The sequence below is a fragment of the Cyprinus carpio genome, chromosome B3 (assembly GCF_018340385.1).
Source record: "Cyprinus carpio isolate SPL01 chromosome B3, ASM1834038v1, whole genome shotgun sequence".
NCBI classification, from domain to species: Eukaryota; Metazoa; Chordata; class Actinopteri; order Cypriniformes; family Cyprinidae; genus Cyprinus; species Cyprinus carpio.
The window spans coordinates 39,901,753-39,917,912 of record NC_056599.1 but is presented as its reverse complement, the minus strand read 5'-3'; the positions used below and the strand labels follow the sequence as shown (position 1 = coordinate 39,917,912).

General features: G+C 35.8%; 1 protein-coding gene across 1 annotated transcript; it reads right to left on the bottom strand.

Moving 5' to 3' along the window:
• Positions 1–276: 276 nt before the first annotated feature.
• LOC109086813 (gastrula zinc finger protein XlCGF49.1-like) lies at positions 277–6,374 on the bottom strand. Its single transcript, XM_042721428.1, has 4 exons — positions 6,184–6,374; positions 5,771–6,031; positions 903–1,543; positions 277–321 (listed from the first exon to the last, which is right to left on the bottom strand). The coding sequence occupies exons 2-4, from the start codon at positions 5,901–5,903 to the stop codon at positions 277–279; spliced, it is 819 nt and encodes a 272-aa protein (XP_042577362.1). The 5' UTR covers positions 5,904–6,031; positions 6,184–6,374.
• Positions 6,375–16,160: the final 9,786 nt, after the last annotated feature.

Below are 16,160 nucleotides of genomic sequence, written 5' to 3'. Positions count from 1 at the left end.
TGGTAGAAAGTTAATACCGGAAGGGTTCACCACCCCCCAATATATCATGTGCAAATGTGCAATACTTTACATCAGACATAAATAGTAATTCAAAACAATGAAACCGGCCAGCTCCTAAAACAGAGCCAGAAAGACACCCTCCTTATTAAGCTAGAACATAATAATAAAAAAAAAAAACACATCGAATAACATAAATACAACAATACACATTTCAATACAGCACAATATAAAAGAAAACATACACTTCAACCATATATATCACATTCCTAGTACCAGCTACGACAACAGTTTTCCAACTCTGACACAAACCATCATTGCAGTCTGCACAAAACATTTAAATGCACATGATTATAGAAAATATCACACTTTTTAAAAATGTTGCGTTCAACACAACAAATAAAACCTAATTACCACCAAGAAAGAAATCAAAGCCACCCATCTGGCATTCAGCGTGCATGCCACCATTACTCCAAATCGAATACCATGCCATTCATAAAGGATGCCTGGCTAGAAACTAATGTACTCACACTACCAAACAGGACTACCATAAATACTATAGTGGTTGTAACCATCACAATATCATTTATATCATGAAGCAAAATGATATACAAGAATAATAATTATCTGACATTGTTCTTTGGGGAGGAACTCAATCTTTGAGTTGATCTGAATCTCACAGTTGAATCTGCTGGTTTTGAAAATGAACTTTATTCACTGGGAACAGATTGATCCAAATTATATTTTATTGTTTGATACATTATTGTGTTGCTTTTGGTGAGGATGCAGCATCAGATCTGAAAGAGCTGGATCTGAAGATGATCTACTTAATGTGATATCTTTTTGTATGTCTGTGTAGAGCAGATGAATTATTGAAACACTTCCCACATGCAGTGCAGTGATACGGTTTTCTCTCCAGTGTGAATCCTCTCATGTCTTTTCAGATTTGCTGAATGACTGAATTTCTTGTCACAGTGTGAACACTTGTAAGGTTTTTCTCCAGTGTGGATCCTCTCATGCAGTTTCAAATGTTCAGCTGAAATAAAAGTCTTTTCACACTCAAAGCACATGTACTCTCTCACACCAGTATGTATTTTCTGATGTACTTTCAAATTTTCTAGACATGAAAAACTCTTACAACACAAATAACATGAATGTGGCTTCTCTGCTGTGTGAACTGTCAGGTGTTTCTTCAGGTATGAAGCCCTCAAAAATGTTTTGCTGCATTGATCACATGCATGCAGCTTCTCTCCAGTGTGGATGTTCATATGTTTCTTAAAGCTTGATGATTGTGTGAAACTCTTTCCACACTGATTACAAGTGAACGGTTTCTCTCCAGTGTGAACCCTCATATGAACACTGAAACCATATTTGTTTGTCAAACTCTTTCCACACTGAGTGCAGGTGAAAGATTTCTTGGCTCTTCTTTTCTTTGAATCTTTCTGTTTTGTTTGAGACCAACTCAAAGGTTTTTCTCCAGTTTTGACATGATTTTTCCCCTCAAAATCACTTGATTCTTCATTCTCCACTATTTCTTCATTCAACTCTGAAATAAAGTAAAAAGGGTTTATTTTCAGTAACTTGTAAAAAAAAAAAAAGCAGAGAAATGTGGACATAAAAAGGAACCCTGATAACAGAGTAAAGGAAGCTTATTGTCATGCAAAATTTTGGTCATTTTGTTGAGTTATTTGTCCATTAAATTTTTTCATGTGTGCGCCCCAGAGCACTTCTCTCTCACTCAGATGCATAGCAACTCCAAGTTTAGGCTAAAGTAGCTTAATGTTTAGCCTACAATAACTATGCACATAACAAAAGAATTGACACATTTAATTTTCATTTTGTTAACCTTATTATGCATCACAAAAAAGAGGGGGAATGTGCAAAATAATCACTCATCTCACTAAAATAGGCTAACATTATCACTTATGTTATGCTATTTTGTTTGCCCGTTATTACACATAGTACAACAATAATATTTTTTCTGTCCAACTTTATTGTGTTTTCAATCCATTGGTGTGTTATATTTGTTACTAAAACAGGGTTCTGTTTACACTTTAAAACATTTGATGGAAAAAATGTTTAGCTAATGCTAAGTTTGTGTTTTTTTATATATAAATTACTAGCTTAACGTGAGTTGTGTAAGGTAAGTTAACTTAGCTTAAGTGTAAATGCATGATGAATTCAGTGTTTGTCTTGACTTATTTATTAGTTTGTGGAAGCCGAATAAAAGCAAAACAGTTTTACGAATGTTAACATTAATTGTAGCTGCACCTTTCTTGGTGTCCAGGCTTGTACGTTAGACCGGCCAAGCCTAACGTTACATTAAAATTAACCTGAAGTGGTAGGCAGAAGACGACAGGGATAAGAATGTGGGTTTAGCTAGCAGGTTAATGTTGTTCAACTTTGTTTATGCTCTAAACACAAAGACTAATTACGTTGGCACTGCATTTATTGCTCCCAATTTCAAAGTAATACTTTTAGTATAGAAGTTGAACATGAAAAATACAAATACTAATAGAGTTAGTGATATGGCATGAAGACATCTAAATTAAATTAACAAATTAATTAAATTAACAAAACTAAGAGCTGGCAGGGGTCTTGACTTGTTGACTCAGTTCTAATATCTCACAATGTACTTAGTTGTTGTAGGCTTGTGGACTGCATTAAGAGATTTTTCTGTTTCTGATTTCACAAACAGTTTATAAAAAAAAAAAAAAAAAAAAAAAAAAATCGCCATTTAATATGATCTGACACAATGTAAATAACCTTACACAATTATTTATTCTAAAACATTGTACAGGTGTTTATATTTCCTGCATTGTTGTACAAACAATGGTAGTTAATTTAAGAAACCAAATCTGTTTTGTACTTAATTCACACAATTTCCATAAACTTCAATATACCCCTCTTGTTTCATATAATTTCCTGTCTGTCTGCTTAGAGCATCTAAAGATTTGAAAGCATTATTTTCTGATGTGATTTCTAAATGCTCTAAAGTAATTTATAAGAGGAATAACACGCTTGCAAAAAATAGTCCCGCTGTGAATAAATAAATAAGTTGATAATTAAAATAATCTTTCCTGAAAATTAAGTCAATGTCTGTCTGTCCACTTCCAACCTCTTAATCTGCCATTTGTTGGATATTTTTTTATAGTAATAAGGTTTTATTAAAATTTGGACTTGGACACAAATTAGTTTGTAGTGATCTGATTTGAGTCGTGGGCTTTAACATGTTTTGTGCTGACACAAGTTTGTGATTATTGGACAATTACTTTTTTTCCTCAACATGCTTACAATTTATCTTTTTAATTCCTGCTCATTTGTATTTCTGTTGCAGGTTATTCTCATATCTGATTGTCTTGGTGTGATGTGGACCAAAACCTAATTCTTTGGGGAGCTCATATTGTTTTCTCATATTAATTTCTCGATTGAAGGGGACTGCTGGCGGTGTTTCAGGCGGCGAGTAATCCTCAACAACCGATTGTAAACTTGTGTTTAGATCTGCCTCCATTTCTGAATGAAACACCTACTTTTCTAGATCCAATCAGGTGCTAGTTGGAAAATAAAGCCACGCCCACTATTTTTCCTCATTTAGTATTCCATTTCTCTCGGAAATACGTCACAACACTGGAGAAAAGTCGTTTGCAACTTCCGGTTCACGCGGACTTTAAAAAATATATCTGGATTCAGATAAATTTATTTCGTGCAACCCCTTGACATAATAAAATTAAGTAAAGTCAACATAACATTTTTTTTCAGTGTATTGACTGTTCAAATGCTGAGTTTTGCGTTGTGTAGAGTATTGGGTCATTAGGTGTGTACGTGAGAGAGAGAGAGAGACAGTGGAGTAAGCTTTCTTAATCATGGCTTGTGTACTGCAAATACATAGGAGCTTCATCACTGTGTCTGTCACGTGACTCTGTTCCCCTTTCGGGGCTTGAACTGATGGTAAAACTAAGGAAATTATTTACTGTCTTAACATTTATGTTTAAAGCTGAAGCTCGCTATTATGAAAAGGGGCGTTACATTTCCGACGAGTGCTTGCAAGGTTTTCAGCTAATCACGAGTGGCTGTGTAGAAAACGACAGGTTTGAGAGAGGCGGGGCATAGAGGACCTACAATAATGTACAGCATTTAAAAAATAATGTGTTTTTTGAACATCAAAACATGTGAACATATTGTTACACCAAATACACAAAATAATGATCTTTTAAATACCATTATATGACCCCTTTAAGAAACTTTCTTGATGTGTGATTCTGTTGCAAATTAAAGAAAAGGCATTTGGTGACTTTTGTTAAATCATTGACAAAACATTGACCAAATTTGAAATTATAAAATCACTATAATAAAATATCAAATCATCAAGATTTGATATTTTATAATAGTGATTTTATAATTTCAAAATATGAAGCAAAAAGTAAAAATTAATGACTAAGGAGACAATAAGTGCTCCTCTTCAGCCATCTACTGGTTATAGTGGTGGTTTGATTTTTTTTTTTTTTCATTTAAATAATTGTATGAAAAAAAAATGTATTTGGTCATCCAATTAAAAATACAATTTGGATAATTTTTAGAGCTTTAAAGTGCTGTAAATAGTTGTGTTGTCACCAGTGGCATAGCGGAAAATCGCGGGGCCCCCCGTGAACCGTTTTCGCGGCTGATAAATTTTTTATAAAGTACAAAAAACCTGACGGAGATTTCTAACACTGCATTAATGGCCCAAATTCTCTCAGAGAAACGTATTTCGCGTTAACCAAGTTGTTTTTGAAAATCAGTGCATGAAATAAAGCTGCTTTTGTAGGCCTACAATTCATTGTATAATTTAATAGACCTGTTTTTTAAAAAACAACAAAAAAAAACTTTTAAACACCATTTTCAATGAGGAATAAGCTAATAGCCTTATCATCGAAGCAACCCCAATCCCAATAACGTGATATTTAGCCCCTAAAATGCGAATTTTACCAAAGGAACCCCGCCAAAAAAACGTGTATTTTATCGCCCGGAAAGAAACGCGATTGGACTAGTTTTGAGAAGCAATTGGGCAGGTTTTGTTTTGAAAACCTGGCAACCCTGATCTGAACGCACGAGCTGGATATTTACTACTAATCAAAGGAACGCCTTTATTGACAAGATGCACATGAAAATCGCATTCAATTTTTTGCACAGCCCTACAGGAAAGTTTGTTTTACTAACATATAACAACATCTCGTCAGAACGCAGTTCACTGTTGTTCTACTGAAGCTCATTTGGCTCCTGTACCTTTTCTGCTGAGGGCAAGCTGAAGTGCGCATCTGCAAAGCCTCCTGTTTGTTGTGGTCGCAAAGAGATATACGGGCCGGTCTACATCTTAAGTTTTTAATAAATACATTTTTAAATTCATTAAAATGCTAAAAACTGTTAAATACAAATGTTGCATTAATTAGTTTTAATAACTAAGCTTTTGATTATTTATGTTTTATTAAAGAAGATTTTCACAGAATTATTTCTGCGCTCAATTATTGGTCAGAACTGGTAAGCAGCTCAAACGAGTAACGTTGTTTTGTTACACTTTTGTTTCTTTTGCCTTTTTAAGTTTCTCATATACAACAAAAATTGCAGCTCTAGTTGAAAAAACTAAAAATTAGTCGCGCCAGAAAAAGAGCCCTCCCTAATTATTTGATGCTTTAGGTATATTATTGCACAGCTCAAAATATTTTTTCCTATTACAGCAAATCTAAATCTGCTTAAAGCTTTATAACCGTCAGCTCATTAATGAAGAATAATCACCCACCTGTTAGTTCTTCAGTGTCTTCAGTGTGTTTGAATCTGCAGGATTCTGGATCTCTCATCTTCTCTCTGTCCTCTTTAATAAAGATGCTTTGATGGTTGTCTTCACTTGTAAACTGATGGAGATATTCCAGCATTTATAGCTGAATTACTGTGGGCGGAGCTTCACTGATGATGCTATTATTGTGGGAGGAGCTTCACTGATGATGCTATTCTTGTGATAGGAGCTTCATTGAAGGTGAATTGTAGGATGTGAGGAGCTGATCTGCCAAAATAAAATAGATAAATAAATCACTTACTAAGACCATTTTCACAGTACAATATAAATAATGTATTTAATTTCAAATATAAATAATTGTAAGAAAAATAGTTGAAAACATGAACATATAAAAACATCTACAGATTTGTAACCAATACCCTCAGTATTGACACCAGAGGTGCGTTCGACTTCATGCAGCACTGTGCAGACCGATTGCAATCTGACTTGAAGCAGTGCATGCCGGTTAGAAATTTTGTCTGACTTGAACCGGTGCCACATCACGTGTGGCATCAAAATACCGTGAGAGTGTTTCGAGAGCAGCTGGTATCACTTCATCTGTGATAGAGTATGCAAACACTCCGTGAGTCACTAATGGGAGGAGAAAGTGTCCAGTTTGACGTATCTATTTTCAACTCCGCCTCTGACTGCAAGTGGCTACTCTTGTTGACCACCGTCTGTAGCCGTACTTCAAGTTGAACGCACCTAACATCTCCTGTCAATGGCCACTTAAATTTCCTTTCATTGACAACATCAGCATAATAAATGAGGTGAAAACAGGAACTATTGTCATGAAAAAAGGGTCTTTTCAGCAGCTCTGTTAATATTGATGAGTCTCAGACCATCAACACTCATTCAACAAGACATTCAGATCATCAGCAGATCTCACTTTATTCTGAGTGTTTCCTGTTAGAAACACATTATTTGAGGCAGGATATATGACAAAGCCTATAAGTGTTCTCATGAAAGAGCTGTGTGAGGTCACTACCATCCTGGTTATTTCTCACAATGTGACATGGATAAAACATTAATAATACAAAAACGCTGTAAATAACAATACTACAACACCATTGCCTAAGATGTCCATATGAATCTTAATATAGTTAGATTTTTTAATAACTAAATTAATTGCAATAGAGTAAATTAGATCATTAAAGGTGCCATAGAAAGCATTGATACCATATTTAATTGTTCTCTGATGAGTGTGTATCTGAAGTTTTATCTCAAAATACCCCACAGATAATTTTTATAGCTTGCTGAAATTGCCACTTTTAGGGTATTAGCCAAAATGCCCTGTTTTTTGTGTTTGTCCCCTTTAAATGAAAATAAGCTGATGCTCCCACCTCGCTTTTCAGTAGAGCGCGGAGCTCAGTGTTGCCAACTCCAGGGTTTTCCACGGAATTGGGCTACTTTAACACTAGGTGTGTTTACATGGAGACTTTTTGCTCCTATCGGAATAAATTCATTCTGATTGATGAATACGAACGTAGTGTTTACATGAAAGTTAAATAAAGTGATCGGGTTGATATGCGTCTTTATATGTCAGAAGCTTCTGATTGGATTTACTCTTTTGACATGCGCACACTGCATGAATATGCAGAGTTTTCTGCTGTTGTTGCATACTATTTTAAAAAGCACATGTGATATTTATCTTCTTCGGTTTCTAATTAGGCGATAACCAGCACATGAGCTGTTGTGCAGTGCTGCTTACTTTAAAAAAATATATATTAAATGATGAGCGTCTTAAACAAGGACTCTGGTGGAATGTTGTCCTGCTCCACTTCACAGATGCTGAGTGAAAGTTGAGTTTTATAATGACGGGATAGTTATTTATTACACTTTATTCACCAGGAAGAACAGCTCGTTCCGCGCATCATACATCATTACACTATTTTTACGTCACTGCGCACTGCGCAGTACTTTCCAGTTTCGGTTTTCAATCTGATCAAGTGTTTACATGTTCTCTCACTCGGATTACAAAAGGAATAAACCGACCCTTACAATCTGATCGAAATTTAAGTGGGATCTGGCCAATTCAATCTGATTGATGTGTTTACATGTGACTTTTTTATTCTGATTGTGCTTCTAGACCTGTTACGATTGGATTAGTAGGGTCCATGTAAATGCAGCTACTGTTGCTACGGCTTGTTTTTCCATGTCTGTGGGGCTTAAGTGACCCCAATAACATGATATTTAGCCCCTAAAATTTGCATTTTACCAAATACGTGTATTTTACCCCACCTGAATGTGATTTTTACCGGGGATATATATATATATATATATATATAGGTGCATCTCAATAAATTAGAATGTTGTGGAAAAGTTCATTTATTTCAGTAATTCAACTCAAATTGTGAAACTCGTGTATTTAATAAATTCAGTGCACACAGACTGAAGTAGTTTAAGTCTTTGGTTCTTTTAATTGTGATGATTTTGGCTCACATTTAACAAAAACTCACCAATTCACTATCTCAACAATTTAGAATATGGTGACATGCCAATCAGCTACACCTGCAAAGGTTTCCTGAGCCTTCAAAATGGTCTCTCAGTTTGGTTCACTACACAACACAATCATGGGGAAGATCTGACACTTGTCCAGAAGACAATCATTGACACCCTTCACAAGGAGGGTAAGCCACAAACATTCATTGCCAAAGAAGCTGGCTGTTCACAGAGTGCTGTATCCAAGCATGTTAACAGAAAGTTGAGTGGAAGGAAAAAGTGTGGAACAAAAAGATGCATGACCAACCGAGAGAACCACAGCCTTATGAGGATTGTCAAGTAAAATCGATTCAAGAATTTGAATGAACTTCACAAGGAATGGACTGAGGCTGGGGTCAAGGCATCAGGAGCCACCACACACAGACGTGTCAAGGAATTTGGCTACAGTTGTCGTATTCCTCTTGTTAAGCCACTCCTGAACCACAGACAACGTCAGAGCCATTTTACCTGGGCTAAGGAGAAGAAGAACTGGACTGTTGCCCAGTGGTCCAAAGTCCTCTTTTCAGATGAGAGCAAGTTTTGTATTTCATTTGGAAACCAAGGTGCTAGAGTCTGAGGAAGGGTGGAGAAACTCATAGCCCAAGTTGCTTGAAGTCCAGTGTTAAGTTTCCACAGTCTGTGATGATTTGGGTGCAATGTCATCTGCTGGTGTTGGTCCATTGTGTTTTTTTGAAACCAAAGTCACTGCACCCGTTTACCAAGAAATTTTGGAGCACTTCATGCTTCCTTCTGCTGACCAGCTTTTATGAAGATGCTGATTTCATTTTCCAGCAGGATTTGGCACCTGCCAACACTGCAAAAAGCACCAAATTTGGTTAAATGTCCATGGTGTTGCTGTGCTTGACTGGCCAGCAAACTGACCTGAACCTCATAGAGAATCTGTGGGGTATTTTCAAGAGGAAAATGAGAAACAAGAGACCAAAAATGCAGATGAGCTGAAGGCCACTGTCAAAGAAACCTGGGTTTCCATACCACCTCAGCAGTGCCACAAACTGAACTAGCATTTCTGCATCAGAAACAGGTAACATGCTTCGTATCTTGGCAATGTTTCTAAGATGGAAGAGTGATTACTATATTACTAAAAAATGATTACTAATCATTTAAAAATGTCAGTACTGACTGGTACTGAAGTCAGTACTTTTGACAACTCTATAAGAAAGAGAGAAAATCTGAAATGAAATTCAGATTCTGAGATCACTCTGCGGGTGACCTGATTTATGCATGTCATCTAGAAATAATTTTGTTTGTGTTTGTACTTAGGTTGCAAAAACTGCAGATATTGGTTGTTCTTCATTGGATGATTCTACAAGGATGATGAAGAGATTCCTGATTTCAAATGAATTGGCGATCCAGTACAATCTCTTTGGCCGACATGGCAAGAAAAGATTTCGAGATCTATGCCTTTTTGACGTCGTGGTAAATGTGTTTAATTGTTTAACTACTCATACAGATTTATGTTTAAAGCTCTTTTCACAATATGAACACTACAACTCTCAATATTATATTGAACCATTCAGTACGACATCCATGTATCAATAACAATCATAATGCCTGGTTTACATTACTCCGTTTGCAGTATGTATGCAGTGAGTATTTTTTGCGCGTTCGTGTTAACGGGTTAAAGCGTTTACCCTGCACACGGTTATGATACAGCAGTACATTCCAGGAGCAGTGCATCTGCAGCAATCCATTTTTACTGCACTGCAAGCACAGAATTAAAAAGAAACAGCACATTGTTTGCGGTAAATATGAACATGGATTGACACGAAAATGTAGTAGTTACACCATAAATGCATAGATTTTAAGTCTACTGTGTTTTACAGTCAACATATAGGCTATGACTTTTTGTCTAGGTTTAAAGGGAAAGAGTGCTTTAAGATAAACGAGGCAATAACAGATGGCACTAGGGTACTTTAGGAAAACAAAGTTCTTTATGAACAGCAGAATTGCTTGTAATAAAGAATTAAATGCAAAAGAAAAGGTAGTAGAGCTGACTGTTTCTGTCAATGGTAAGTTTTAATTAAGAATGTTAGAGATAATGTAAGAAAAGTAGTTTAAATGTTTTCACACTTGCTTATGCAACTTAATATATAAATCTAGAAGTAAATGCAAAAGTAAAAAGCATTGGATAATGTGTTTCTTATATTTACTGCATTTGAACACATCTATGAAAGATTGTATTACTGTACTGTTAAAAATAATCACTGCTGAAGAAGCATTTTCAGTAACAATGTTTGGATTTGAAATCAAAATAATGGATAAATGTTGTGTTTGTAGTAAACAGCCACGGATCATTTGCAGACTCCAGTGTGTAAGCAGTCTGTGCTGTTTCTGCACAGCTTACGTACTGCACATGGACTGCATGCACACTGCAAACGGAGTATGTGTGAACCTGGTGTAAAAGGCAGCCTCACATACAGCTCATGAAATCAGGCTTGTGCTGTGTGTAAGCTATTGTGCAACATTTGCACGATTGTCAAAAAAAAAGGCAGTGCATAATCAAACATTTAGGTGAGATAAATATATTTTTGAAAAATTTCTAAAAGAAATCACCCCCTCGACCCCAACATGTTACATTTTACATGTACTTATTATAGAAATAAACTCTGCAATAACTAATCTAAACCAATCCCTAATCCAGACCCTAAAAGAATAGTTCAACCCAAAATGAAACCGGTCATCATGTAATTAGCCTCATGTCATTAGAAACCCATAAGAAATAAATTCAAGTGGAGGGGCAAATTTTTCTTTTAGATTTCATTAAAAATATCTTCAATTTGTGTTTAGAAGACGAACAAGTTTTATGGGTTTGGTGAGTAAATTACAGTTTAAAGTATGTAGCTGGACATTTCAGATGATTATGTGTGTAAACTTTTGTTTTTATAGGTGGACTGAAGAAGAATGCAATGACCAAGACCTTGAACCAGAAAGACCAAAATGGTTCACGGGAGACTTTTTTGTCCTGCGTCTGAGCCCTGTGTGGGGGTTTGGTAATTTAATTAAATTAAGACATTTCTGTCTCTCCATTGAAAGTCTGTTCATGACTTTTCAGATGATTTGAATTAAAAAGCTGAACAGACTTTCAGTGAAGGGACAGAAAATTCCCAGATTTAAATAACAATGTCATTGTGTTCCAAAAATTAATTAATTTTTTTATGGCCTTGGATTAACATTAGGGTGCATCATGACAAAGTTTTCATTTCTTGACTGTTGATTTTTCATTTTTTTATTAGTATTATTTTTTAAATGTTACATAAGTTTGGTTATGTAAAACCAGCTGTTGGGGTAGTATTATCCTGTTTTAAATTTAACTGGTAACGTTGGTGTTTAACACTTTACAAAACCTGAAGTTTTATTGAAAATGTCTGAATTATTTAATAAAGTCTTTGATATACTTAACTTTTACATTTTAATTTGATTTATTTTTAAATTGCACCTTTCATGTTTTGTGATTTTGTTGATGAATGAACAGTGGAATATTCAAGTAGAAAATTGACATTTACCTAACTAAAATACTGATGTTGCTTTTATCAATTTATTAAAATGTATAATTTTTTTTATATCACAGGTAAATTAGAATGAATAATTATAATTAATTATACTGTTCAGGCGTGATGCTTCAAAAAACCTCATTAGAACATGCAAGCATAAACCACATGGGGCCAGTCCTGTACCCAATGATAAACCCATACTCTGGTGTAACCCATATGGGCTTCAAACTGGGACCAGTATGGGTCTTATGTATCTTGCCCAGTTGAGCCCCATTCAGGTTCTATATGAGATTTATATGGGCAAATTCATATAGGGCCCACATGAAACCCACGGACAAACCCATCTAGGCCCCATATTTACAGTCCGTATGGGGCCAACATCAGCCCCACCTTGGATTGTATGCTGGGTCATAAGTGGGACCAACATGGGTCTTGGGCCCCACGTAAGCCCCAGTCAGGCCCCATATGATATTCATATGGGCTAATTTAGATGGAGCCCACATGGAACCCATGAACAAACCCATATAGGGCCCATATTTACAGCCCATATGGGCCCAATAATAGAATGTTGGCTGAGCCATCAGTGTCTTTAAAAATCTACAGGATCACTACAAACCAACGTTTAAGAAACATTTGCATAGATGGGCGAACATAATCACCTGGTTTTGTAAATGTGGCCAGTTACATTTGCATTAAGCAGCCAATTAGCCCTTGTATATCATTTAAAATAATGGCTTACATTTACAAATAGTAGAAATTAGCCTTTTTAATGAAAGTAAAGTCCACACATATCCCTTTCAGTGGTAAGTTTAAAATATTTTAGCGGCCCAGAGTGAGTTTTTTAAGGTGACCGTTATTTTAGAACGTTTCCCCTTATTGTTTCCATGGCGACACGTCATGCTTATCACGTGACACACCACGGCCACAATAACACTATATGACAGTTGGATTGCTTTTATCTCGTTTTTCCTTTTTTATCTAAAACATTCACAAACTTGCTTACCATGTCATGAACAATCTGATATTCCGATTCACAAATATGTGTAAATGAGTGTGTTTTGTGTTTAAAAAAGTTTCTAACTGATCTTGATCGTGATCTGTAACATGAGATGGGTGCTGCAGTTCAGAGTCCTGTCAGTCAGATTTACAGCATGTGAATTCATTAATTTCTCCCAAAATACAAGTTATAAGTGGCCGGTGAACTGGGAGAAGAATAGAGTGAACTTTATAATTAACTACACTATGTGTATCGGATATGAATAAAACACATCGACAAATTAAAGTTGAATGGATTGTTATTGTTGCTTCCATAGACGTGTGTGTATTTTACAAACTCTAAATTTATTATTTTACTAGTAATTATGTGTATTTAAATGTCTGAAACCTAAAATATACATTATGTGGTTAAGAACACTGCATATTTGTGATAACATAACAAGCGCAGTGCACGTCTCTCTCTGGCTCAGCGTCAGCTAAAGTGTGAAAGCACAGTTTGAATTTAGTAGTTATGTGAAGTCACCAAAATTTCTAAACCCCATATGTGGGACCGTACTCCCAGGGTTAAGGAAATAAAAATCCAATATGTGGGACCAAAATGATCAAATGGTTAGTACAATTTCTGTGAAAATGCACAATAGCACATAAGACATTGCTGTTTTTATCAGTTGACCTACATTTGGCCTTGAAAAGACCATATACTCAATCTCACAATCTCACCATATACAATCTCACTGGTAGGTCTTTCAGGGTGTCCTGGGGAGGGGCGGCATCCAAAGCACGTCAACTAGTCACTGGGGTTCCTCTGGGATCAGTTATTGGACCCCTCCTCTTCTCCATATACACTACATCACTGGGTCCCATCATACAGGCACATGGCTTCTCCTACCATTGCTATGCTGATGACACATAGCTCTATCTCTCATTTCAACCAGATGATCCAACGGTTACTGCACGGATCTCAGGCTGCCTGGCGGACATCTCGGCATGGATGAAAGAATATCACCTACAGCTCAACCTTGGAAAGACTGAGCTTCTCGTCTTCCCTGCCACTCTAACTCTACAGTATGATTTCTCCATCCAGCTAGGCTCTTCTACAATTACCCAATCAACTTCGGTCAGAAATCTTGGTGTAACTTTTGATGACCAGCTGACCTTCAAAGCAGTGTTGGCGAAGTGAAGCATTCCGAACCTGCAAAGCTTTCAACACAATTGTATTGCAAAAAGGTTCACTACGCGAAGGTTTTTAAAATGGTTTATGCTGTGGCCATCTAGTGGTCATAAAAATAAATAACACCCTCCAAAGTGTTATGTTCTCTTACAGCTAGTGGTTTCACATGTGGTTCTACAGCTGATTCTTTGTTTCATTATATTTTATATAAATAACGGTCATTGTCAAAGTCATTCATTTGTGTTGGTGTACGGGCACTAAAATAAAACATAAATCCATATTAAATCTATGATCTGTTTATTTTAACTCTGCCTCAGTCCCTAGACTGTAATTTCATGGCCAAAGTTAATTTTTGAAAATTTTCCATCAAAAAAAACAAACAAAACAATGCTAACACATCATAATCACATATAATGTAAAGGAAACGGTGCTGAGGTTCGCTTAGTTTGAACCAGATATTGAAGCAGTCACGTGGTTTTCAAGTGAATGGAGCTTCAGAAGTCATAGATCACATGCTTTTCTCAAAACGAATCAAGCTCCTATACAGTGCTTCAATGTGAATGTTGTTTAGATAAAATGGTTTGAAGCTTCAGTGTTGAACGTAACATCACTACTTCAAAGACCACATTGCAAAGACAGCTCGATCTTGCAGGTTTGCATTGCACAACATCAGAAAGATCAGATCACAAGAATACATTTTCTAAGTGTATTTACGCTCTGATTTGAATGAAAACAGTGCATCCATGCCACGCGGCTCACACAGAAGAGCGTACGCTGCATGCGTTTAGCTCATATTCTCCAAAACGGTGCTACAGTGATGCGGAAAAACACAGAGGAAACAAATTGTTAAAGTCATTACTTTTGTATTCTTCGCGTACAAAAAGTATTCTCGTCACTTCATAAAATTCAGATTGAACCACTGATTGCAGATGGACTATTCTGACAATGGCTTCCATACTGTTCTGGGCCTTGACAGTGTTAGTTATCCAAAATATCTTAAATTGTGTTCTGAAGACGAACTAAGCTTTTACAGGTTTGGAACGACATGGGGGTAAGTGATTAATGACAAAATTTTCATTTTGGGGTGGAGTATCCCTTTAAATGTAAGTTTCAATTTTAAAACAACTAAATGTTGTTCTATGAAAGCAGCAACTGTAACTAACGTAACTAATTTTCTTTTTTTCTCCTTTTACTGACTTGTGTAGCAACTCATAATGTAAAAACTGCACATAATGTAATAAGTATTACACTATTATTGTAATAAAATGTTCATAATGTAACATTTTGTCAAAATGTAATCAAATCTTGAGCTCATAATGTAATAACAATTATTACATTGAGCAATTTATTACATTATAAACTCACCAAAAATATGTCATAAATGTTATAGGCTTTTTAAACAAAAATATTTGTTTAAACTACCTATGAAATGCACGCGATTTCAATATTCATGCAGTTATTTTTATTATTATCATTATCATCACCATCATGGTTTATATATACATGAGACGAAGACACTTTATATATTCCCTTTTAGAATTAATTTGTTTGTGTACACACAAACAAATTAATTCTAAAAAGAAATACATATTTCTTTTTAGAAATAATTTGTACAAGAATAGATTAAAGTGATACTCAAAATGAAAATTTTGTCAATAATCACTTACCCACATGTCGTTCCAAACCCGTAAAAGCTTCGTTCTTCTTCGGAACACAATTTAAGATATTTTGGATGAAAACCGGGAGACTTGAGACTGTCCCATAGACTGCCAAGTAAAATAAACAAAAAACAATCATTCCTCTCCTCTGTCTCTCTCCCCTAGTCTCAGCCTCAGACGTTTTGTCTCAGGGGTTTTTGGTTAAACGTCTGATGCATATGGGACACAAAAGTGGAAACACTTCAGTAGTGTCAAAGTCGTCATCGGATTGGTTGAATTCTACAAGATTTCCGCAAGACGTGTGTGACGTGTTCTTTAACGTTCCGCCTGGAAAAAAAGATACCGTTGCACCAAACCCCTTCACAAAAGAAGAAGTAGTGTATAATTCTTTACAACTTCACAACTGTGAAGACCAGTGCTTATCAGGATCAATAAAACGCTGGATTATCAAAAGTATGTGAAATATTTAAAGTTTGCAGCATAGAATCTTTAAAATACGTCTGAGAGTTTTACACACCGGTCTGTTAATGTGGCGACAT

Bases quoted from the DNA above. Each gene is read 5' to 3' on its own strand.
- LOC109086813 (XM_042721428.1), bottom strand. From the start codon at position 5,903: ATGCTGGAATATCTCCATCAGTTTACAAGTGAAGACAACCATCAAAGC. The intron at 1,544-5,770 runs GTGGGTGATTAT...ACTTTATTTCAG, and splicing joins AGACACTGAAGAACTAACAG to AGTTGAATGAAGAAATAGTG. The intron at 322-902 runs GTATCACTGCAC...TGTTTTGTGCAG, and splicing joins TTCACACTGGAGAGAAAACC to ACTGCAATGATGGTTTGTGT.